This window comes from Bos indicus x Bos taurus, chromosome 15, assembly GCF_003369695.1.
Source record: "Bos indicus x Bos taurus breed Angus x Brahman F1 hybrid chromosome 15, Bos_hybrid_MaternalHap_v2.0, whole genome shotgun sequence".
Taxonomy (NCBI): Eukaryota; Metazoa; Chordata; class Mammalia; order Artiodactyla; family Bovidae; genus Bos; species Bos indicus x Bos taurus.
In genome coordinates, this window is record NC_040090.1 from 50,609,282 (window position 1) to 50,635,201 (window position 25,920).

The 25,920-nt window shown below is 43.7% G+C and overlaps 1 protein-coding gene, 2 non-coding genes and 1 pseudogene across 3 annotated transcripts; all 4 read left to right on the top strand.

Moving 5' to 3' along the window:
* Positions 1 to 1,863: 1,863 nt before the first annotated feature.
* Positions 1,864 to 6,364, top strand: HSPA8 (heat shock protein family A (Hsp70) member 8). Its single transcript, XM_027563443.1, has 9 exons — positions 1,864 to 1,996; positions 2,716 to 2,925; positions 3,220 to 3,425; positions 3,573 to 3,725; positions 3,809 to 4,364; positions 4,570 to 4,772; positions 5,013 to 5,211; positions 5,410 to 5,642; positions 5,930 to 6,364. The coding sequence occupies exons 2-9, from the start codon at positions 2,721 to 2,723 to the stop codon at positions 6,125 to 6,127; spliced, it is 1,953 nt and encodes a 650-aa protein (XP_027419244.1). The 5' UTR covers positions 1,864 to 1,996; positions 2,716 to 2,720; the 3' UTR covers positions 6,128 to 6,364.
* Positions 4,410 to 4,497, top strand: LOC113906081. Its single transcript, XR_003514771.1, has one exon. It is a non-coding gene; the product is annotated as a small nucleolar RNA SNORD14 (small nucleolar RNA).
* On the top strand, positions 5,732 to 5,815 carry LOC113906083. The gene has a single exon (XR_003514773.1). It is a non-coding gene; the product is annotated as a small nucleolar RNA SNORD14 (small nucleolar RNA).
* Positions 6,365 to 14,876: 8,512 nt separating the features above from the next.
* On the top strand, positions 14,877 to 15,657 carry LOC113905110 (annotated as a pseudogene).
* The last annotated feature ends 10,263 nt before the right edge of the window (positions 15,658 to 25,920 follow it).

Consider the following 25,920-nt stretch of genomic DNA (forward strand, 5'->3'; position numbering starts at 1 on the left):
CAGAAGGCAAATACAGAAAGAAAATCCTTTGATCCAATATTCGACTCTGTCTCTAGGCTTTACTGGCTTTGACAAGGGAACGGTAACCCCTTTCTGTCAGCTTCTCTCTCAGTCTGGAGACGTTTCTAATTCCAGCCACACTTCTGAAAGTTCTGCTAGGTACTCTTAAAAACCCCTTTCACCTATTTGTGCCCATTCATCTACTAAACAGGAACACTACAGTCTGTTTGAAAGAGCACACTGGAAAGCATTCAACGTGGTGAGAAAGGCTTAACAAGGCCCCGAACACCACGCCATGCACCACAATTTGAAATTCTAGGTACCCTGTTTTACGCACTCCACTCGTTCAGTAACATTTTCAACGCCTCTCTGCCAGGTCGCTCGGTTAGTTGACGAAAGTCAAGGCAGGAAATGTATTACCTCATATTACTGAGAACAGGAGGCTCAGGAAGTCTAAATACAAGGACATCGGGCTACCGGAAGCCAGGTTCCTAACGCCTGGATCATTTACAAGGAAAGAACTTCCTGCTGCTGCTGCTAAGTCGCTTCAGTCGTGTCCGACTCTGTGCGACCCCACAGACGGTAGCCCACCAGCCTCCCCCGTCCCTGGGATTCTCCAGGCAAGAACACTGGAGTGGGTTGCCATTTCCTTCTCCAATGCGTGAAAGTGAAGTCGCTCAGTCGTGTCCGACTCTTAGCGACCCCATGGACTGCAGCCCACCAGGCTCCTCCGCCCATGGGATTTTCCAGGCAAGAGTACTGGAGTGGGTTGCCATTGCCTTCTCCGAAGAACTCCCTAGTTTTTCTTTAAAAACACAAAACTGAAAAGTGCGGGGACCCGGGCCGGTGGAGGAGGGGCCAAGCCAAGAAGCCCCATCTATTTTCGGCGGGAGATTAGGGGCGGCGGAGGCATCAGCGCTCCAAAAACCGAGTTTGGCCATCTATTTCGCTGAGGGTCGACACAGCATCCCACCCCGGAGGTTGAGAAGTCGAACCCGCCCCCCCCCCCCCAATCTCTGCGTGGGGGTCAGCCGGCCTCCAGTTTCCATGACATGAGGTGCTAGGGGCCTGTCCGGCTAACCTGTCGCACCCTGCGCAGAGGCGAGACCCCCAACCTCCCTTCTTTCCGCCACGGCGGCTGGCCGGCTTCTTCCATCCCTACATCTGGGTGCCACTGGACAAGTTACCCTCCCAGCGCCCTGGGGTAGGAACGTCCGACTCCGCCGCTCTGGATCAGCTCTAGACTAGAGCCGCGCTGGCTATGTGGGTGCGTGGCCTCCGGGAGGTCCTAGAAAATCACCTATAAGGCCAGGGTGGGAGTCGGGCAAGAGAATTGTGGGGGAGGGGCGCAACCTTAGCCGCCATTTTGTCCTCGCTCCACTTCCGTCTTCTCTCCCCGGCTCCCGCGGCCGGACCCCTCCCCGCAGGCCCTGAGCTCTAGCTCCCGGGGTTCCGCATGGGCAGGATTGCGGGTCGCGCTGCTGTTATTGGCTGGTTCCAGATTGGCCCGCCCCGCTTCCTCCCTCTCCTTCCGTCCCTCCCGCCTGAGCTTTCTGGGGACGCATGCGCAGCGGCAGACGCGCCCTTCCTCCCCCCCCCCCCCCCCCGCAGCCCTCCGCCAGGGGTGACTGAGGACTCCCGCGCGCGGGCTCCGTCGGCCCCACCCTCCCTTTCCCCGGGGCCATTCGGAGAGCGGGGGCGAGAATGAAAGTTCCAGAACGCTGCGGTGAGTGCGTCATCGGGAGGCGGGGCGGGCTGCGGCCAGGAGAGGCAGGCCCGAGCGGTAGAACCGGGTTCGTCATTGGGTCTTGCGGATGTGGCCGCGCCCCCATTGGCTGAGGGAAATATGATGGGCACCGGCAGGGGCGGGCTCCTTCTGGAAGGTTCTGAGGCAGGGTATAAGAGACGGGGCGGCGGGCGGAAACCGGTCTCATTGGACGCACCGGCAGCATTCCAGGTTGCTGACTCTTTCAGCAGAGCCGGGCCTACGCTTTTGGTAAGTAAGGCCTACATATTTCAGCCTTCGATGGTTTGTCGGCAGCATAAAGGTCTCTGCAGGCTGCATGGATTTGCGGCCGCCTGGGACTTTCTGAACATCTCAGGCGGGGGGTGGTGTCTGGCAATTCTTTTGCCTGGATTGGGGGGCTTTGTTGAGGGGAAGCGGCAGCCCAGGGGTCCAATCGCGACCGAGGAGCGGGGCACGGAGGGAAGGCGGCGTGGGAGGCCATGCGGTGAGAAAGGGGCTGCACTCGTCTACAGGGCGTGGAGCTAGCGGCTTAAAGAGTCGGCGGCTCTGTTTCCTCCTTTTAAGATCCAGTGCTCTTAAAAGAGGAAGCCGTCATTGGCGCGGCTCCAAGATGGGGGAGGGGGCTTCAGGGCATTTGCAGGCCTTGCGGCTTTGAGTACGGGTAGGGGGCAGGGCTAAGGTTCAGCCCGGGGCACGGGACCACGTGTTCAGCTATGCCGCAGAACAGACCCTCCTTGCCGGTTTTTCTGTCTGCGGCGGCCTCCGCGGTTGGCAAGGCAACCTTACTGCAGCGCTTTACACGCTTGCTGTGATCCTCCCGCGTGATTATTTCCGACAAGGACAGAGTTGCTTGGGTGAGGTACTAAGTAGAATTTTTAGAGTGGTCGTACCAGTTTGCGTTGACTTGGTAAATGTCTTGGTGTTTAATCCGGTTTTTTACCCCCCCCCCCCCTTTTTTCCGCCTTTAGCAACCATGTCTAAAGGACCTGCAGTTGGCATTGATCTTGGCACCACCTATTCTTGTGTGGGTGTCTTCCAGCACGGAAAGGTGGAAATAATTGCCAATGATCAGGGGAACCGAACCACCCCAAGCTATGTCGCCTTTACTGATACCGAACGGTTAATCGGTGATGCAGCAAAGAACCAAGTCGCAATGAATCCCACCAACACGGTTTTTGGTAAGCCTTAATTGTATTGTGAATTTGAGGGATTTAGGCAGTGTGTAATTTGAGAAGCTGTTAAGTGTGAGGCGGCCATGAAATCCTTGAGAATAAGAAAAGATAAACCTGTAAGAAACTTAATTATCCTTTCAAAATCTAATTGTAGTATCATGGTTATTTAGAAGTTGAATCCATTTAGTTGTATGAACCTGCATTGACAGCATTTAGTCAGTAGGAAGGTGAGTTTAAGTTCTTAGTGAAAAGATGATGTATAATGAAATCCAAGGTAACAGTGTTTGATATCTTTGATAGATGCCAAACGACTTATTGGACGAAGATTTGATGATGCTGTTGTCCAGTCTGATATGAAACATTGGCCCTTCATGGTGGTGAATGATGCTGGCAGGCCTAAGGTTCAAGTAGAATACAAGGGAGAGACAAAGAGTTTTTACCCAGAGGAGGTGTCATCCATGGTCCTGACAAAGATGAAGGAAATCGCAGAAGCCTACCTTGGGAAGGTGAGTACCATAGTGCAGGAGGATATGGAGGTTACCAGATTTCTTGGTAGTGTGGGGTTCTGGCTGACTCAAGGGTGAGTGGTAAAACTAGAATGATGAAGATGTATTTTTGCGTATCCAACTTGTTTTAATCTTTTTTCTTGCTAGACGGTTACCAACGCTGTCGTCACAGTACCTGCCTATTTTAATGACTCTCAGCGTCAGGCTACCAAAGATGCTGGAACTATTGCTGGTCTCAACGTACTTCGAATCATCAATGAGCCAACTGCTGCTGCTATTGCCTATGGCTTAGACAAAAAGGTACATATATGTTCTATATATGTCTGAGTCAAAACTGATTTGTCACAAACATGAAAATAAATGGTTTGTATTTTAACTTTCAGGTTGGAGCAGAAAGAAACGTGCTGATCTTTGATTTAGGTGGTGGCACTTTTGATGTGTCAATCCTCACTATTGAGGATGGAATCTTTGAGGTCAAATCTACAGCTGGAGATACTCACTTGGGTGGAGAAGACTTTGACAACCGCATGGTTAACCATTTTATTGCGGAGTTCAAGCGTAAACACAAGAAGGATATCAGTGAAAACAAGAGGGCTGTCCGTCGCCTCCGTACTGCTTGTGAGCGTGCTAAGCGCACTCTCTCTTCCAGCACCCAGGCCAGTATTGAGATTGATTCCCTCTATGAAGGAATCGACTTCTATACCTCTATTACCCGTGCCCGATTTGAAGAATTGAATGCTGACTTGTTCCGTGGCACCCTGGACCCTGTGGAGAAAGCCCTTAGGGATGCCAAACTGGACAAGTCTCAGATTCATGATATTGTCTTGGTTGGTGGCTCAACCCGTATCCCCAAGATTCAGAAACTTCTCCAGGACTTCTTCAACGGGAAAGAACTGAATAAGAGCATCAACCCTGATGAGGCTGTTGCATATGGTGCAGGTAATCTCTTTAGCTAAACAGCAGTTACGAGGCCTAAGCTAAATTTCGCTGTGATGAATGATTTTTAAACATTCGTAGTTTCCACCAAAAGCTTTAGTTAATGATGGCAAAACTTCCTTGGATGTCTGAGCGATTGAGAATTGTTAGTAAGATAATGAGTTCAACTGTGGTTTTCTTTAAAAAAATAATTTTCTTTTTAATGTAGCTGTCCAGGCAGCCATTTTGTCTGGAGACAAATCTGAAAATGTTCAAGACTTGCTGCTGTTGGATGTCACTCCTCTTTCCCTTGGAATTGAAACTGCTGGTGGAGTCATGACTGTCCTCATCAAGCGCAATACCACCATTCCTACCAAGCAGACGCAGACTTTCACCACCTACTCTGACAACCAGCCTGGTGTGCTCATTCAGGTAAGCTGGCTCAGTTTGAGCTGCTGTAAAATTGGGCAGGATTTGTTCTGCTGTGATGATGGATTCCAAAACCATTCGTAGTTTCCACCAGAAATCCTGTGTTGGCCAACTCCTTCCTTGGATGTCTGAGCGATCAGTCTTGCCTAATCAAGCTTATATAAATTTAAGCTAGCAGAGAAACCCTGAGTTTTTCCCTCTGTTTTTGTAGAATTTCTGTAATACTGAATGTAATTTCTATAGGTTTATGAAGGTGAGCGTGCCATGACCAAGGATAACAACCTGCTTGGCAAGTTTGAACTCACGGGCATACCTCCTGCCCCCCGTGGTGTTCCTCAGATTGAAGTCACTTTTGATATTGATGCCAATGGCATCCTCAATGTTTCTGCTGTGGATAAGAGCACAGGAAAAGAGAACAAGATTACCATCACTAATGACAAGGGTGAGTTTGGGCTACATATTGTGTATAGTGAGATCTAGTTTTTTAAGACGTTGGGGTTTTGAGTTTTATTTTCCAGGTGTTTCATCTTCCTTAAGAGCATTTAGCCAAGAGATCACACTTAATCGCTAAATGGAGTTGCAGGGTAATTGTTTATTCTTGCATAAAAGGTTGCACCTAAAACACTGGTTAATCTTACAGGCCGCTTGAGCAAGGAAGACATTGAACGCATGGTTCAAGAAGCAGAGAAGTACAAAGCTGAAGATGAGAAGCAGCGGGACAAGGTGTCTTCAAAGAATTCGCTTGAATCCTACGCCTTCAACATGAAAGCTACTGTTGAGGATGAGAAACTTCAGGGCAAGATTAATGATGAAGACAAACAGAAGATTCTTGACAAGTGTAATGAAATAATCAACTGGCTGGATAAGAACCAGGTTTGTAATTATTGCTAGAAACTTCAGGGTATGGGGTTTTGTGTGTTAAGGGCTTTAGCAAAAACTTAGGTTGGTTTTTTAAATTGAGGTCACAATGATGAATGGTCCAAAACATTCGCGGTTTCCACCAGAACCCTAGATGTTGGCAATTCCTTCCTTGGATGTCTGAGTGACCCAAGACCTCCAATGTAACCTAAATGCTGTTTATAGTGTCAGGTTGATTGCATCAAAGTTAACCTTCCATTTAAAGAATTTATGGTCATAGAATGTCTTTTATTTCCCTTTAGACTGCAGAGAAGGAAGAATTTGAACATCAGCAGAAGGAGCTGGAAAAAGTCTGCAACCCCATCATTACCAAGCTGTACCAGAGTGCAGGAGGCATGCCTGGGGGAATGCCAGGAGGAATGCCTGGGGGCTTCCCTGGTGGTGGAGCTCCTCCATCAGGTGGTGCCTCCTCTGGGCCCACCATTGAAGAGGTTGATTAAGCCAGCCTAGCATAGATTTAGCATTGTTCCACACAAAATATGGAAGGACCCAAATTGTAGCAAATTCCGTGGCAGTTACGAAGTTGAGCTGCTATAGTAAATAAACTGGGCATTCTTGATACTTGAACATGGAATGTGTGTGCACATGGAAAAACATTGCACTTTACAAGCACTGTATTGTAAGTGGAAAAATGCAATGTCTTAAATAAAATTGTATTTAAAATTGGCACCATCAAATTGTCTGACTCTGCTTACAAGGGTAGTTAAGTGTTTGGGTTTGGGAATTATTTCTCTGGCTAAATATTATAATAGTATCTTAGTTGTCAGATTGTTCAACCTAAGTGAATGCTTAAAGGCTTTGAATTAAGGTAAAGTGGGAAAACATTTCTATCACTATACTCTTGACATAGTGCTAAGTCTGTGTTACTACTGTGTAGTTTGAACTGTAGATACTGATGCTTTGCAGGGTCATAGGTTGGGAACAGATATCTGAAATACTCGGTAAATCTTGTGGTTGACTGAAACAGTTCAGAAGACATTGAGGCAAAAATTGGGCAAGGAAATGGGTAACAGGTTACAATCTGCAACTAGACCATCTTACTCTGAAGCCCTGTTAATCCACTGGCAGAGGCTTTTCTGTTTCCTAACTTGAGGCTTAGGGATTGGGTGCTGTGAAGGTGGCTGTTGAGGTTGGCATAGTGAGGGCCTTTGCCCATCATGTAATTAAGTTTGATAAATTGGGCATCTAATTCTGATTTCGTTTTAAATCAATAGACAACGTTAACTCAGGAACTTGAGAGGCAGAAGAGGATTCTGAATAGTTGTGCTTATCAAGCCTAATTACACTGGGCTGCCTTTAGGTAAGCTTTCTTGGGAACAAAGACCTCAGTATACCTTGGCTGTTTAATCTTGAGTTGACGGAATCAAAGGAATGTTGGGCTATGGGTCAGAGGTCTTGCATCTGGCAGTGTGAATCCTGTAAAGTCATCTTTGTGAGATAATATATGTTCCACATTCGCAACCCGATGGACTAGGAGTCCTCTGTCCATGGGATTTTGCAGGCAAGAGTACTGTAGTGGGTTGACTTAAGTGCCCTTCTTAGAGTATCTGAACTGGCCCAGGGATGGAACCTGTGTCTTTCAGGTCTCCTGCATTGGCAGGTGGGTTCTAGCACCATCCATGTGCTCATGATTCCTGCTTAACGACAGTCTGCCACCTAGTGGTCATTTAGGGAAAACTAGGCCAGGGATGATGGTCTATAAAGTCAGTTTAAGCTCATAGAGTGACCATGGCAGTGGCACCTCACTCCAGTACTCTTGGCTGGAAAATCCCGTGGACTGAGGAGCCTGGCAAGCTTCAGTCCATGGGGTCGCTGAGGGTGGGACACAACTGAGCAACTTTGACTTTTCACTTTCCTGCATTGGAGAAGGAAATGGCAACCCACTCCAGTGTTCTTGCCTGGAGAATTCCAGGGACAGGGAAGCCTGTTGGGTTGCCGTCTGTGGGGTCGCACAGAGTCGGACACTGAAGCGACAGTGCAGAGTGACCAATAACCCCAGGCTGCTTTAGGTCTCTACTTTGTGTAGCTTTTGGTTCTTCAGTGACCCAACCAACATAGATTGGATTTCAAAATAATGTTTCTACATTAAGTAAACAGTTTTATTTTCAGGTTAGTGGGTATAGCTAGTAGGCTGTCATTGGTAAAACAGTTGAAGTTTAGTAAGATAAAGAATTCAGTAAAATATAACAGTAGTGCATTGCCTATTTTGTGACTTAGGTGTTAATGTTTGACATTGCTCCAGGAAGTTTTGAGCCAGCAGTGAAAGTCATTTTTTCATCAGGTCATGAAGGTGACCTGGTGCAAACCCTGTGGAGCATTTTTGGATTTTTGGTTTGGTTTTTTTTGAGACCACTGAATACTTTTGTATGTGATCTTGGTGAGAAAATTTGAAATGAAATGTAATAGTGAAACACAAGACCTAGCACAATGAAAGGTTATTGGTGGTAGCCATTACTACAAGTTGAACAAAATACATGTTTCTTCAATGAGACTGAAGTAAAATGCACTATTTCCTTTACACAGATGGAAATAATGCATTATTGCAGGGCTTGTATAATAGGGTTTGGCAGAAGTTAGGGATTAACTATTTGCTAGTTGCACAGATTTTTCTGTATTTAGTCTGAAAAGAATGCGTATGAGGATTCTTGAGAAGTTAAGAGAGGTTGAGTAAACTTCAGTTACGCTGGGTGAGGAGAGCCAGTCAGGCATTTAAGTATTGGGTAGACTTTATTCTAGAACTCTGCTCTTGCATACCAGTGTAGCGGCACTGGCTCATCTCAGTGTAGAGCTGGGCTTCACATTTACTGAGGAATTTTTTTTTTCTTTTTAAAGCAAGGGAGTTTGTTATCTGAGAAAAGTTGGAGTTATATACCCAAGTGGCACTAGTCGTAATCTGCCTGCCAGTGCGGGAGATGGAGAGATGCAGGAATGATCTCTGGGTCAGGAAGGTCTGGAGGAAGGCATGGCAACCCACTCCAGTATTTTTGCCTGGAAAATCTGACATGCTACAGTCTGTAGGGTTGCAAAAAGATAGCACTGAATAGACTTGGGATGCACTTAATGATTTTGGTCCCAATGTTCATCATACTTAAAAAGTTCACTGTTAGGTGTTTCCCCGCTCACCCCAGTCTTTGGTGTTCAAACTTGGAGACAACTTTTGCAGCAAGTTGAAGTAATTGGGTTTTAAGAAACCCAATGACTGAAGTCAATTTTTGTCTTCCACTTTTGCGATAGTGTTTTTTAATTTGCTGTGGGCTAAGCCTTGACAGCAGTAGAGGCAGAAGCTGCTAAAGATGTGTTCCAGCCTTATAAATGTCTAGAGTAGCAGGAGAGACTGCCATGCACAAGATGAAGACAGTTACAAGGCGGCATCCTTACTGTGGGAAGACACTAGCAATGTGTATGAATTAGGTTGTTTATCACAGCTTAGGAAAAAATGTGGAGAAGGCGGCCATAAGAACAGCATTTTTTCCATTCAGTTTAAATGAAGTTAAGTGGTTTCCATTTAATCTTACCTTATTTGATTATCTTTTAACAACCATAGAACAAGGGTTGGGTCGTCTGGCTGTGCATGTGTAAGTCTACAGGATGACCAAAGCAACTTCTGTGTGGATTATTGTAATGTGGTTATAAAGAGTCATGCCTCTGGATGCCTGGCATTTAAATTTTGCACAGGGTGCCATTGACTTGGGAAGAGAGCAAAAAGCTCAGGGTCCCTCAATCTCCATGTCCACTTTTAAGAGTTACACCCTCATTTCAGCTGGACTTACTAACACTTAACAATGCTATGGTTGTGTTTAGAAATGTGTTTTTAGTATTCTAATTGAGTAACAGTAATTGTACTTCTAAACTGTCAAAGAATAATTTTTGTCTTTAAAAGCCAGAGCCATATATTTATGCCCCAAAATATTAACTGCAGTCTTTGTGTACTTAAAATGTACTATAAAGAAAATGATGCCTGCAAACAATGCCTTGCTCCAACAATACTGGGTATTTGCTTCAACAATATTGCTGTACAGTATACCTTCATAGAAAAAATAGCCTTTTTAGTTCTATTAAGATGGAATGGAGTTGGTGAAGGAGAGGGAGTCCTGGCGTGCTGCAGTCCATGGGGTTGCGGTCACTGCTGGGCAACTGAACGACAACCAGGTGGACTGGAGTGATGAGTGATTGGGACAGACTGGAAAGGTTGAGGGCTTTCCTTTCAGTAGTCTGTGGATGGCTGTAAGGACATCTTTATCCACTAGATGGCGGTAGGCAACTTAGAAAATGACAGCTGAGGGCGGCTGCTGAAACATTTTCACTTAGGTTCCTGCTTTTTGTTCGTTTCACAAGTTGCCTAACTGGAAGCACAGCAAATGCTGAGGAAGTCCGCCTCAAATGTTCACATTCACATTCCAGGCAAAGCATTCCCAGCTGAGTAAGTTGAACAGGTGCCCTGATGAGGTGTATGGGTTTAAGTAGAGATTTTAGGGTAACTTGAGACAGGTAAGTCAGATACAGAGCTTTGAAATGTACAGGGATGCAGGGAAAAAAGGGGCGTCTCCGTGGGAAGAGAAAAATCGTCTCTCCTGATCCTTTCATGGTCCATTTTTCCAAGTTTAAACTGTTAACGTTATTTCGTTCATCACCCTTGACTCTGACTCCTTAGACTCGGTACCTGTATGAAGTGTTTGAATTCCTCACTAAACTCAAGCTCATGAATGAATGAATGTAAGAATATCTATACTCTCCTGTATAATGTCTGGCACATTATATAAGCATGTAATGGCAAATGAGAAGGGGTGGGGCAGGTACCCAAGAGGTGAGTGGTAGAATATGTTCTCTTTGAGCTTTATGATGGTTTGGTCATGGCTCTTGGAGTGGTGAGAGGCTGGCTGGGTTCAGGCTCCCTACAAATGTTTGCTACAGTTGCTCATTGCAGAGCTGGGGAACCGCATTAGGGCTGCATGAGGTGAGGAAACGATCAAGCCTGGAGCAGCTCTAGCCAAAGGAGACTTGGCGGTAACAGAGCTGTCAGTCTTTGGCCTGAGGGACCACTTGCTCTCTTTAGATTGCCCCTGAGATCTGGGTGATACGGGGAGTGAGTGTGCTGAGCAGTATGAGGACAGTCAGGGCTTACCAGGAAGACTGAGGCCTTTCCTAATAAGCTGGGCTATAGTTCATAGGATGCAGCCAACCCCAGGGCCCTAAGGAAAAGGCTGTGGATCTTCTTGACCTTGGATTAGACACAAAACAACAAGCAACCAAAGAAAACAGGTATGTTGGACTTCAAAAAATTAAAAATGTGCTTAAAATGACACTATCAATATAGTGAAGAAAGGCAACCCACAGAATTGGGGAAAATACTTGTGTGTGTATGTGCTCAGTTGCTTCAGTCATGTCTAACTGTGACCTGTGGGCTGTAGCCCACCAGGCTCCTCTGTCCATGGGATTCTCTAGGCAAGAATACTGGAGTGGGTTGCCATGCCCTCTTCCAGGGAATCTTCCCAACCCAGGAATTGAACCCATATTTCTGGCATCTCCTGTATCACAGACAGGCTCTATTGTACCTAATAAAGTACTGCTATCCAAAATGTACTAAAAAAAACTCTTGTAAACTCAAAAGAGAGAAACCAGTGTTTACAGGGGACAGCTGATCTAAATAGGTATGTCTCCAAAGAAGATACACAATAGCTAATAAGCACAGGGAAAGATGCTCAATATCATTAGTGATCAGAGAACTGGAAATCGAAACCTCAGTGAGAAGTTCAGACTCACTAGGATGTCTGGACAGGAACAGTTGGCAAGGATGTACAGGAATTGGAACCCTCATACACTGCTAATATGGATGTAAAATGCGGCAACCTGTTTGCAAAACAGTCTGGCAATTCCTCAAAAGTTAAACTTAGAATTAATTAACATATGACCCAGGCATTCTACCAGTTATGTACCCAAGAGAAATTAAAATATACATCCACACAAGCACTTACACACACAGTATTACAATACTTCAAAAAAGACCATAACCCAAATGTCCTTCAACTAATGAATGGATAAATAAAACAGTATATCCACACAATGGAATATTACTTGGCTATAAGAAGGAATGAAGTATTGATACATGCTCTAACGTAGATGATCCTTGATTATATGAAATGTCCAGAATAGGTAAATCTTTTGAGATAGGAAGTAGAAATAGGTGCTTTCATATTGCTGGGGAAAAGGACAGTTGGGGAGAGATGCAGAGTTATTGCAGACAGTTATGGGGTTTTGTTTTGGAATGATGAGATCATTCTAATTAGTTGTGGCAACAGTTGTATAATTCTATGAATATGCTAAAATACTGAATTGCGTACTTTAAATAGATAAATTGTGTGGTACAAATATGACAATTTCAACAAAGCAACTTAAAAATTTGGGAGGGGTTGGAGAAGAAGTTGCAGAGCTGGCTTCCACAAAGAGGGGAGGGGGGGGAGGGAGAAAGAGGATGTATGTGAATATAAGATTTTTACTCTCAAGGAACCAAGTAATGTTGGCTGTGCGTTGGTTTTCCTTTTTATCCCCAGCTTCACTGACATAATTGTCATATAATATTGTGTCAGTTTAAGGGGTGCAATGTGTTTGTTTGATACTCATATTGTGAAGTGATTACCACAGTAAGGTTAGTTAGCACCTTCATCACTTTACATAATTGCCATTTACTTTTTGTTTATGGTGAGAATATGTATGATTTACTCTCTTGAATGGACATGTGGACATGGGTTGGGGGGAAAGGTAGAGTAAGATAAATTGAGAGAGTAACATTGACATATATACACTCAGTTCAGTCTCTCAGTCGTGTCCGACTCTTTGCGACCCTGTGGACTGCAGCACGCCAGGCCTCCCTGTCCGTGGCCAACTCCTGGAGTTTACTCAGACTCATGTCCATCAAGTCAGTGATGCCATCCAGCCATCTCATCTGTTGTCCCCTTCTCTTGCCTTCAGTCTTTCTCAGCATCAGGGTCTTTTCCAATGAGTCAGTTCTTCCCATCAGGTGGCCAATGTATTGGAGCTTCAGCTTCAGCATCAGTCCTTCCGATGAATATTCAGGACTGATTTCCTTTAGGATGGACTGGTTGGATCTCCTTGCAGTCCAAGGGACTCTCAAGAGTCTTCTCCAACACCACAGTTCAGAACCATCAATTCTTTAGTGCTCAGCTTTCTTTATAGTCCAACTCTCACATCCATACATGACTACTGGAAAAACCATAGCTTTGACTAGATGGACCTTTGTTGGCAAAATAATGTCTCTGCTTTTTAATGTGCTATCTAGGTTGGTCATAGCTTTCCTTCCAAAGAGCAAGCATCTTTTAATTTCATGGCTGCAGTCACCGTCTGCAGTGATTTTGGAGCCCCAAAAAACAGAGTCTGTCACTGTTTCCATTGTTTCCCCATCTATTTGCCATGAAGTGATGGGATCAGATGCCATGATCTTAGTTTTCTGAAGATTGAGTTTTAAGCCAACTTTTCACTCTCTCACTTTCATCAAGAGGCTCGTTAGTTCTTCACTTTCTGCCATAAGGGTGGCGTCATCTGCATATCTGAGGTTATTAATATTTCTCCTGGCAATCTTGATTCCAGCTTGTGCTTCATCTAGCCCAGCGTTTCTCATGATGTACTCTGCATGTAAGTTAAATAAGCAGGGTGACAATATACAGCCTTGAAAGGAATATACCTTCCTTTCCCTGTTTGGAACCAGTCTGTTGTTCCATGTCCAGTTCTAACTGTTGCTTCCTGACCTGCATACACATTTCTCAGGAGGCAGGTCAGGTGGTCTGGTATTCCCATCTCTTGAAGAATTTTCCACAGTTTGTTGTGATCCACACAGTCAAAGGCTTTGGCCTAGTCAATAAAGCAGATGTTGTTCTGAAACTCTTGATTTTTGATGATCCAACGGATGTTGGCAATTTGATCTCTGGTTCCTCTGCTTTTTCTAAATCCAGCTTGAACATCTGGAAGTTCACAGTTCACGTACTGTTGAAGCCTGGTTTGGAGAATTTTCAGCATTACTTTGCTAGTGTGTGAGATGAGTGCAATTGTGTGGTAGTTTGAGCGTTCTTTCGCATTGCCTTTCTTTGGGATTGGAATATATATATACTACCATGTATAAAATAGAAAGTTTGTGTATAGCACAAGGAGCTCAATTCAGTGCTCTGCAGTGACCTAGTGGGGAGGCTCAAGAGGGAGGGGATGTAGGTATATAGAGAGCTGATTCACTTCATTATACAGCAGAAACTAACAGTATTGTAAAGCAGTTATACTCCAATTTAAAAAAAAAAACATTTACTCTCTTAGCAATTTCTAAGTATTCAGTACATATATGTCATGGGGCTGTACATTAGATCCTCGAACTTACTTATCTTGTGACTGAAAGTTTAGACCCTTTTGCCATACTCTCCCATTTCCCTAATGCCCTGTGCTGTGCTGTTTTTTTGGTCACACCTGCGGCATGCAGGATATTGGTTCCCTGACCAGTGATCAAACCCACACCCCCTGCAGCGGAAGTACAGAATCTTGACTGCTGGACCTGGACCACCAAGGAAGCCCTGTGCTGTTGTTTTCTAGTGCCTACACTTCCCTTTGAGACATTGTGGACTCTCAAACCAAGCAGATACAGATTCCAAACCCAGGAGCTGAAACAGTTAGGTTGGTGGGCTGAAAGAAAGCAAGCCCGCAGGCAAGTAACCACTTGAGAGACCCTGCAAATATTCACCGGAAATCTTTTTGTTGATTTAGTGTTTCTTACGTGTCTGTCTGGGACCTGCTCTGCCGTTTACTGGGTTTGTGACCTTGGGCAAATTATTCTTTCTGAAACTGCGTATCTTTACCTATGAAATGGGGATTATAGTCATCAACCATGAGGCTTGTTAGGAGGATTAAATGAGGCAGTGTATGTAGATTGTTTAGCTCTGTGCCTGACTCATAGAGTAAGCGTTAGGACAGCTAGTATTATTAACTATTAGTTAGATAATATTAACATTTCCTAAGGCTGCCATAACAGAGTACCAAAAACTTAGGGGACTTCCCTGGTGGTCCAGTGGTTAAACACTTTACCTTCTAATGCAGGGTGTGCGGTGATTTGATTCCTGGTCAGGAGCTAAGATCCCGCATGCCTCATGGCCAAAAAACAAAACAGAAGCAATATTGTAACAAATAAAGACTTTAAAAATGGTCCACATCAAAAATCTGTAACTCTCCCTTTGGCACGCCACTGAAGATCTTGGTGTCATCATGGGCCACTGCCCTGCCCAGCGTTACCGGTATTGTAAGAGCAAGCCGTACCCAGAGTCTCACTTCTGCCAAGGTGTCCCTGATGCCGAGATGCATCTTTGACATGGTGCGGAAGAAGGCAAAACTGGATGAGTTCCCTCTCTGTGGCCACATGGGGTCAGATGAGTATGAGCAGCTGTCTTCCAAAACCGTGGAGGCTGCCCGTATTTGTGCCAACAAGTACAAAAAGTGGTGAAAAGGTGTGGCAAAGGTGGCTTTTACATCCAAGTGCAGCTCCACCCTTCCACATCATCCTCATCAACAAGGTGTTCTGTCTTGTCCTGGAGCTGACAGGCTCCAGACAGGTATGTGCGGTGCCTCTGGAAAGCCCCAGGGCACAGTGGCCAGGGTCCACGTTGGCCAAGTGACGATGTCCATCTGCACCAAGCTGCAGAACAAGAAGCATGTGATTGAGGCCCTCCGCAGGGCCAAGTTCAAGGTCCCTGGACGCCAGAAGGTCCCCAGAAGTGGGGATCTTCAAAGTTTAATGTGGATAAATTTGGAAACATGGTGGCCAAAGAGTGGTTCTTCCCCTGTGGCTGGGGGTCAGATACTCGCCCAGCCGTGCTCCTCTAGACAGAGGGCAGGCCCTGTACGCATGAGAGCCTTGGGCTGTCCCCTCCTTACTCATGCATGCCTAGCAATAAATCCTACTTCCCTGACCCCCGAAACCCCTACAAAGTACCAAAAACTTAACAGAGATGTATTGTCACAGTTCTGGAGGCTAGCAGTTGGAAATCAAGGTGTTGGCTGTGCCATGCTCTCGAGTACTCAGGGAGGGAGTGGTCCGGCTCGTCCCTTCTGGCTTTTGATGGCTGCCTGCATCCTTGGGCTTAAAGATGCATCCGTCCAGTCACGTGACTGTCTTCTCCCTGTATGTCTTCACGTCTTTTTCCCTCTGTGCATGTCTGTTTCTGTGTCCAAATTCTTTTTTTTTTTTAAATAAGGACAGCAGTCATACTGGGTTAGGACCCACCATAGTGACCTCATTTTAACCAATTACCTCTGTAATGACTGTTTCCAAACGAGGTCACATTCCGAGGTTGTGGGGATTAGGACTTTTAACCTTTTTTTTTTTTTAATTGGGGTGAAGGGGACACGATTCACCCCATGACAGTCACATTCCCAGTCATCACAGAAGAGGAATCCCCTCCCCAGCTTTTGTGCAAGAATAGAAAGTAAAGCAGCTGAAATCTGAATACCTGTTCTTATGGGGGACCAACCAAAAGGCCTTCCTTTAAAGTCTCTTTCTCAGAAGCAGGCGCACCGGAGGCCACCAGCTGTGGACAGTGCTCCCTTGCATCCTTTTACCCCTTGGTCCCTCTGGATTTTCCACCAACGCCTAATTCTGTTATTTCCAGTGATTTCCCCATGGGCAGCAGTTTATTTCTGTCATCAAGTCTCTGATGAAATCTTTAGCCATGAAATATTTAGTCCAATCCCAACAAATCGTGTATAGTGTTAACATGTCACAAGCTGCCCGTGGCCTGCATTATGTGGTAATTTGGAAGCGACAGGAGTGATAATGCAGGGCCGGGCTTCTTTTGTGAGCTCGCATTAATGCTGGAGCTGGTGATGTCAATTGACAGCCCATCGATTTGGACTAATAGTGCATGGAGGGGGCAGAATTGGGGCGAGGTAGGGGATAAAGGATATTGACGGTCAGTCGCCAGGATCCCGGCAGCTTTTAATCTATTATTGCTCTCCTTTAATGCAACTTCCGTGTCAACTGCATTTACTTCCACTGGCTCTGCCTGCTGTGCTGAACTGTGAAGCCGGTGGGATGCCACCCCCAGAGTGGCCCAAAGTTCCCCGGTATTGATTCTTTGATACTCTGGGGTGTGAATTATAATTATTTCATTAAGCTCTTTAATGGGTATCAACTATGAACCTTCGCCAGCCCAGGCTGGGGTGGCCAGGGCGAGGCCCGCATCATTAATCTGTGTTCATCTCGTTGCCACCAATTGTCCTGCCCTCAACCCTATTTTTTTCCTCCTATTATCGCGTCTATGGTTTTAGTGGGAAGCAGGTCGATCTACTCTCAGAGAGGAGCTGGGAAGGGGTGTTGCTGATTTGGGGAGGCTGGAGGGGAGGCCACGGTTGAGCAGATTGCATTGTCGGCTATTCACACAGTGGAGCTAATCACTCGTCAGACCTGCTCTGCCCGGCTTTAGTCTGCCTGTGCAAGGACCTAGGTGGTGCACGCCATCTCGGGACAAAGCAACCACTTGCTTGTGTGGCTTTGAGTCTTGTTGTAGCTCAGGAAAATTACATGCCCTCACTGAAGTTGTTCATCAACCTTCCCTTCTGCTCTCAGGGAACTTCACCTCTAGTAGAGGTATCAATAAGTAAATAAGTAGCAACAAGACACTAATGATCCTTGAAAACCGGCAAAGTAGAAGAAGTTATGGCACTCCACAGGAGGGGCCTTGACCCAGGCTTGGGGGTCAGGGAAGGCTTCCTGGAGGGGTAAAAGCCTAAAGTGAACCTGAAGAATAAGTCAGAGGTAGCCACAGGAAAGAGGCACGCTAGTCAGTGGAGCAGTATGTTGGAGAGGCCCCGGGATAAGAGAGAGAGCAGGTCCAAGAAGGGTGAGGACCTCATGTAGTAGAGTAAGACCATACTTTGTATGATGGGGACAGGTCCCTTTCTCACCCTGGTTCTTGTCTTCTACCTGCCTGTCATTGCTGATGAAACTCATCAGGAGCTTGAGGAAACTCAAATAGTCCCAGATGGTATTTCTCATCATTTTATCAGATGCTTTCTTATTTCTACTGTACTTTTTTTTAGGCCAAGAGTGATTTTTATTTCAGGCCCTTATTTGGTTTATGTGGTGGTTTTAAAACATGTCAGCAGTTTTTCTGGGTGTTTTTGAGGGTGGAGCACTCCTTTCATCAGGGTATGGAGTCTTAATTCTTCTCATGAATGCAGGCTGGCTATCCAGACTTCTAATGGATAGAAGGTAGGAGCAGGTAACTCTGAGTAACTTCCAAGTCTAGATTATTAAATTTCTGCTGCTTCCACCTGGTTTTCTGGACATTCACTGTAGACTCTTCAGCTGCCCTGTAGGAAGTCTGATCCTGAGTCCACCAAGTGGAAAGACCACTATGAGAGAAGCTTGAGGAGCCCCAGGTGTTGCATGGTCGTAGTCTGGGCACCAGACATGTGAATTAAGCGGCCTTGGAGATGACTCGGCCCCAGCCATCAACCACTATATCTTCATTCAGAGAGCCCCTGAGTGAGAATTGGTCAGCTGAGCCCAGTCAACCATGTGCAAAATCAATGATTGCTATTGTTTTAAGATACTGTTTTAGGGTGATCTGTTATGTGGTGATAGATAATTGGAATAGTTAAACTTGGTTAAGTTTGTGTTAAGTCTGATTACTGTAGCTCCATAACAAGTCTTCAAATCAGGCAGTCTAAGTTCCCCAACTTTGTTCTTCTTTTTCAAGTTTGTTTTGACTCTTCTAGATCTTTTTATTTTCCATGTATATTTTAAAAATCAACTCACTTCTTTTTAAAAAATTGCCTTCTTATATTATAATTGGTATTTTAATGTTGTTATTTAGCTGCTCAGTGGTCTTCAACTCTTTGCAACTCCATGGACTGTAGCCTGCCGGGCTTCTCTGTCCATGGGGATTTCTAGGAAGACTATTGGAGTTTGCCATTTCCTTCTCCAGGGGATCTTGGTATTTTAATGATTAAAGTTTAAATTGGGTAAAGCTGATATCTAAACAATATTACTAAATACCAATCCATGAACATGGCATGTCTTGTCATTTATTTAGGTCTTCTTTGATTTCTGTCAGCAATGTTTTGTAGTTTAGAATGAAGAAATCTTTTGCCTTTTGTTAAATTGATTTCTGTTTACATTTTTTAATGCTATTGTAAATAGAATAGTTTCAAAATTTCATTTTCCAATTAATTGCTTCTATTTTGCAAGGATAAAGTGGAACTCAAATGTTGACCACATATTGTGTGATCTTGCTAAATTCACTTATTAATTCCAGTACTGGTTTTGCCAAGTTTCTTAACGTTTCCTTTTCATAAGCAATCATGTTGTCTGCAAGGAAAGATGATTTATTTCTTCCTTTCCAGTATGAAAAGTTTACTTCTTTTTCTTTCCTTATTGCTTTGACTGAGACCACCAATAAAATGTTGAATGGTGAGAGTGGACATCCTTTGCCTTGTTTCTGATCTTAGGAGGAAAGCACTTAATATTTCACCATTAAGTATGATACTAACTTTGAAGTTTTTTTTTAGTTTTATTTTTAATTGGAGGGTAATTACAGTGCTGTGATGGTTTCTGCCATATATCAACATGATTCAGCCATAGGTATACATATATCCCCTTTCTCTTGAGTCTCCCTCCCCATCCCTGGGTTGTCACAGAGCACCAGATTGGGTTCCCTGTATCATACAGCAAATTCCCACTGGCTATCTATTTTACATATGGTAATATGTGTGTTTCAATGTACTCTCTCAAATCATTCCACCTTCTCCTTCAGCTGCCCATGTCCAAAAGCCTATCCTTTATGTCTGCATCGCCTTTGCTGCCCTGCAAATAGGATCATCAGTATCATCTTTCTAGATAGCATATGTATGGTGTTAATATGCAATATTTATCTTTCTCTTTCTGACTTCCTTCACTCTGTATAATAGGCTCTAGGTTCATTCACTTCATTAGAATGAATTGACTCAAATGTGTTCCTTTTCATAGCTAAGTAACATTCCATTGTGTATATGTCCACTACTTCTTTATTCATTCATCTGTCAATGGACATCTTAACTTTGGGTTTTTCATAGATATTCTTTAATGAATTGAGTTTTGGTATCATGCTTGTATTAAGGGTAAATTTGAGCATGGCGATCTTTCCAATGTAAAACTGCCAGCAGAGACCAAGATGGAGGAAGAAGACTAGTGCAAGAAACACAGGTGCTCTCAATTTAAAGGAAACTAAAAGCAGGAAGTGTTGTAAGATGTGGTTTTCAGAGATAGCTTGGGGAGAATGGGCCAAGAGAGAAGAAAGTCATCAAGAAAGTCATCAAGATGGGACTTGTGGGCTTAGAATAGCTTCCTTCTTCCTCTCCACCTGGTGATCTATTCATTTTTCAAAAGCTGAAATATTCCCTCTCCAGATTCTTCTGGGCAAAGTGGGTGACTCCCTCAGTCAGTGCTCCCTAATCATTCCGCACCTGCAGTAGAGTACTTTGCACACATTTTGGAGCTGTCTGTGTGTCTGGCTCGCTCTCTCCTCAACAGTGAGATCCTCTGAGGTATGGACTATGGCTTCTTCATTTTCACATTCCTCCCCCACTCTTTCTAGAGCCTCCTTCCCTGGGAATCAGGGAGCAGAGTCAGAGCTCTGGGGTCTGCATAGCATGTTCTCCCCACTGTGCAAACCTCAGTAAGTTTTCCTCCTGAAAATGCTTTTCTTTTTTTTTTTTTTTAAATTAATTTATTTATTTGGCTCTGCTGGGTCTTAGTTGCGACGTGTGGTATCTAGTTCCCTGACCAGGGATTGAACCTGGGCATCCTGGATTGGGAGTGTGGAGTCTCAGCCACTGGACCACCAGGGAAGTCCCTGAAAATGCTTACTTTAAAATATAATTTCCCTCTAGGAAGTTGTACCAAAGTTGTTTCTGACTTCTGGGAGATTCCGTTTTCTCACTTAATACTTATCTTAGAGGTAGTTGCTACATGCTCTTTTTAGGGGGTAGGCACCTAGTGTATATGTGTTGAATCAAGGGACATAGTTTCTAGTTGTGGCTTAGAAATGAACAAAAGGAAAATCTTGCATGATCTCAGACACAGGGTGTGAATTTGAGTGGAAACTCGATTACTTAAATCCTATTAGTCTTTGAAAAGCATATACTACAATGCAGTGGAGTTACTAACCCAATTAGAGCTTGAACTTCTTTTTTATAACAAATATTCTGCAATATCCTCTTTACTATTCTGGAATGAAACTCATAGGAAACCAAAATATCCCATTTAATACTCTAATTATAAATCTGAAAAAGTGAAAGAAAAACTGTTTGCAATAAATCGATGTGTGTTTTAATAGATGCTCAAGTTCAGTTAAACTGGAAGGCATAACTGTGGGGTTATGCCTTCTGCAGAGTCCTTGTGAAAGCAGAATTCAGCCCACTGTTTTGATGCTTCAGACATCACTGCATGGCTGTCAAGACAGGCTCTTCTGAAATGCTGACCAAATCTTTATATTTTCCTAACTGAAAGAAGGCCATTTCACATCTCCTTTTACATGGTATTTACATTCAGGAAAAATTCAGTTTATTTTTAAATTAAAAAAGACTTTGTGTGTTTTTTTTTTTATACAACATCATAGAAAGCTTTTTCACCTATGTGAATATCCAGGAGGCATTCAGAAATCACTGGGAATGTGAAAGGAAATTTCTTTGGTGTGTAGAACTGACCGCCTTAGTATTGCAAAGAATCAAACCCACCTCCCACCCCACCCTCACTGAAAGCCACAGTGCCTCCAATCACAGCAGCAACAAAAACTTGCTACCAATTTCCCCAGTGCTCTTTAGGGGGCAGTAGCATCCCTAAGCCCTGGTTCTGGAGTTAGCCTTGGTTTCAAAAACCCTGGCATAGCCTCTTCTTGTCTACATGGCCAGTTTATTTTCAGTGTAAAAAGCAGGTGATATACCCAGTCACAAGGTGTATAAAGGTTTAAATGACAGGGTAGCCAGTGACACTCTGTACAATGTCAAGTAACCAGTGCTCAGAAATAGCTAATATATATTGAACATTCATTATGTGTCATGAGTACTAACAACCCTCTGAGTTCAGTGCCATTATTGACTCTAATTTTCCATTGAGTAAATGAGGCCCAAGTTGCTTGCCTAGGTCACATAGGAAGTGACACGGCAGAAGTATGACCACAGGTGACTCCCAAGCTGGTTTGGTTCCTCTTCATGCTATACTGAGTGTACCATGAACAGTGCCAGGCAATGCTGTATCCCTGCAGTTGGGAAAGATTGATCCCTCCTGAAAGGTCACTGCTCTTACAAGGATCTCCACGAGCTAATGCTCTAGAGGTCTCAGGTGACCTGAGGAGGAGAGGGCAGCTAGGTCAGGTGATGGGGGAAGTTGCAAAGGACACACCCACCCACACTCTGCATTTGCCTCCCAACCCCCTTCCCTCCTCCGCATGTGGTGGGATGGAGAGTTCTCCTCCGGGGAGTCCTCGCTGTAATCGTGCCACAGCCTCAAGTGGGAGAGATGGTGTCCTGAGTTGCACAGGTCACTTGCTTTGAGGACAGGCTGGTTTGGGCTCAATACAAAGAATTTCCCAACATTGACAGCCATCTGACAACTCACATCAATGCCAAGAAAGCACCAGGTGTGTTTGTGGTGGTATGCTGACTCCAAGGGGGCGCAGAAATGAGCCAGAGACTCTCCGTTTTAAGGAGCCCCCGGTGAAGAAATCAGTGTAAGGCTCTGTTAGGCTGGAAAAGGAAAGCTTGGGGTGGCTAGGCTACCTACTCTTCTTTTTTAATTTTTTTAAAAATATTTTATTTTATTTTATTTAATATTTTAAAAATTACTTTTTTACTTTTACTTTAATTACAAAATTCAGTGGTTAAATGTGGATCCACTAATATAATAATACTTGTATTTAAACATATATATATATTTTAAATTTTATTTTATTTTTAAACTTTACAATATTGTATTGGTTTTGCCAAATATCAAAATGAATCCGCCACAGGTATACATGTGTTCCCCATCCTGAACCCTCCTCCTCTTTTTTAATTTTTAAAAACTTATTTTTTAGAAAATTTTATTCTATATTGGACTACAGTCGATATACAATGTGGTGTGAATTTCAGGTGTACAGCAAAGTGATTCAGTTGTACATATTTCTTTTTCAGATTCTTTTCCCATTTAGGTTATTATACAATATTGAACAGAGTTTCCTGTGCTATACAGTAGGTCCTTATTTGTTATGTGTGTTAAATGTAGCAGTATGTATATGTCAGTCCCAAACTCAATCCCCATTTATACCTACCTCCTTTTTTCTCTTTTGATTACCATAAGTTAGTAAGTGTGAGAGTCTGTTTCTGTTTTGTAAATAAGTTCATTTGTATCATTTTGTTTTATTAGATTCCACATATAAGTAATATTATATGATGTTGGTCTTTCTCTGTCTGACTTACTTCACTTCGTATGATGATCTCCAGGGCCATTCGTGTTACTGCAAATGGCATTATTTCTATTCTCTGTCATGGCTGAGTAATATTCCATTGTAAGTGTGTACGGCGTCTTTATCCATTCATCCGTTGGTGGACGTTTAGGTTGCTTCCATGTCTTTGCTGATTTGAATAGTGCTGCTATGCATATTGGGGTGCCTGCATCCTTTTGAACCATGCTGTGATTTATGTCAAAAAGTGTTCTACCTATGTTTTCCTCTAAGGGTTTTATAGTATATGGTCTTACATATATGTTTTTAATTCACTTTGAGTTTATTTGTGAGTCTGGTGTTGAGACTCTTATGTTGTAATTTCATTCTTTTACATGTAGCTGTCCAGTTCTCCCAGCACCATTTATTGAAGAGACTGTCTTTTCTCCACTGTATGTTCTTGCCTCCTTTATCATAGATTAATTGACCATAGGTGCATGGGTTTATTTCTGGGCTTTCTGTTCTGTTCCATTTATCTGTATTTCTGTTTTTGGGCCTGTACCATACTGTTTTATACTGTAGCTTTATAGTATGGTCTGAAGTCAGGGAGCCTGATTCCTCCAGCTCCATTTTTCTTTCTCAAGATTGCTTTGGCTATTCAGGGTCTTTGTGTTTAATTTAAAAAGTTAAAAAATTTTTTGTTCTAGTTCTGTTGAAAAAGGCCATTGGTAATTTGATAGGGATTGCAGTGAATCTGTGGGCTACATACCCTTGATAGTTGAAGAGTGTAAATATATTCCAGGATTACTCTGGATTACTCTGGAGGTTAGAACTGGCATCTGTAGCTGAGCTGAAGTTGCTGCTGTTGTTCAGTTGCTCAGTCATGTCCAACTCTTCGCAATCTCATGGACTGCAGCACTCCAGGCTTCCCTATCCCTAACCGTCTCCTGGAGTTTGCTGAAACTCATGTTCATTGAGTCGGTGATGCCATCCAACCATCTCATCCTCTGTCGTCCCCTTCTCCTCCTGCGCTCATCTTTCCCAGCATCAGGGGCTTTTCTAGTGAGTCTGCTCTTTGCATCAGGTGGCCAAAGTATTGGAGCTTCAGCTTCAGCATGATTCCTTCCAATGAATATTCAGGATTGATTTCCTCCAGGATTGACTAGCTTGATCTCCTTGCTATCTAAGGAACTCTCAAGAGTCTTCTCCAACACCACAGTTCAAAAGCATCAATTTTTCCATGCTCAGTCTTCTTTATGGTACAACTCTCACATCCATACATGACTACTGGAAAAACCATAGCTTTGACTAGAAGGACCTTTGCTGGCAAAATGATGTCTCTGCTTTTTAATACTCTGTCTAGATTGGTCATAGCTTTTCTTCCAAGGAGCAAGCATCTTTTAATTTCATGGCTGAAGTCACTGTTTGCAGTGATTTTGTAGCCCAAGAATATAAAGTCTGTCACTGTTTCCATTGTTTTCCCATCTATTTGCCATGAAGTGATGGGACTGGATGCCATGGTCTTAGTTTTCTGAATGTTGAGTTTTAAGCCAACTTTTTCACTCTCCTCTTTCACTTTCATCACGAGGCTCTTTAGTTCCTCTTCACTTTCTGCCATAAGGGTAGTGTCATCTGCATATCTGAGGTTATTGATATTTCTCCCAGCAATCTTGGTGACATCTTGTGCTTCATCCAGCCTGGTACTTCCCATGATATACTCTGCATATAAGTTAAATAAGCAAGATGACAATATACAGCCTTGACATTCTCCTTTCCCAATTTTGAACCAGTCTGTTGTTCCATGTCTAGCTCTAACTGTTGCTTCTTGACCTGCGTACAGGTTTCACAGGAAGCAGGTAAGGTGGTCTGGTATTCCCATCTCTAACATTTTTCCACAGTTTGTTGTGATCCACACAGTCAAAGGCCTTATCATAGTCAATGAAGCAGAAGTAGATGTTTTTTTGGAATTCTGTTGTTTTTTCTATGATCCAGTGGATATTGGCAATTTGATCTCTGGTTCCTCTGCCTTTTCTAAATCCAGCTTGAACATCTGGAAGTTCTCCATTCACATATTCTTGAGGCCTAGCTTGGAGAATTTTGAGTGTTACTTTGCTAGCATGTGAAATGAGTGCAATTTATGGGGTAGTTTGAACATTTTTTGGTATTGCCTTTCTTTGGGATTGGGATGAGGAACTGACCTTCTCCAGTCCTGTGGCCACTGCTGAGTTTTCCAAATTTGCTGACATACTGAGTACAGCGGCATCTTTTAGAATTTGAAATAGCTCAGCTGGAATTCCATGACCTCCACTAGCTTTGTTCGTAGTGATGCTTCCTAAGGCCCACTTGACTTCGCACTCCAAGATGTCTGGCTCTAGGTGAGTGATCACACCATCATGGTTGTCTGGATCATTAAGATCTTTTTTGTACATTTCTTCTGTGTATTCTTGCCATCTCTTCTAAATGTCTTCTGCTTCTGTTAGGTTCATACTGTTTGTGTCCTTTATTGTGCCCATCTTTGCATGAAATATTTCCTTGGTATCTCTAATTTTCTTGAAGAGACCTCTAGTCTTTCCCATTCTATTGTTTTCCTCTATTTCTTTGCATTGTTTACTTAGGAAGACTTTCTTATCTTTCTTTGCTATTCTTTGGAACTCTGCATTCAGATAGGTATAACTTTCCTTTTCTCCTTTGCCTTTCACTTCTCTTTTCTCAGCTATTTGTAAGGCCTCCTCAGACAACCATTTTGCCTTTTTGCATTTCTTTTTCTTGAGGATGGTTTTGATCACCACCTC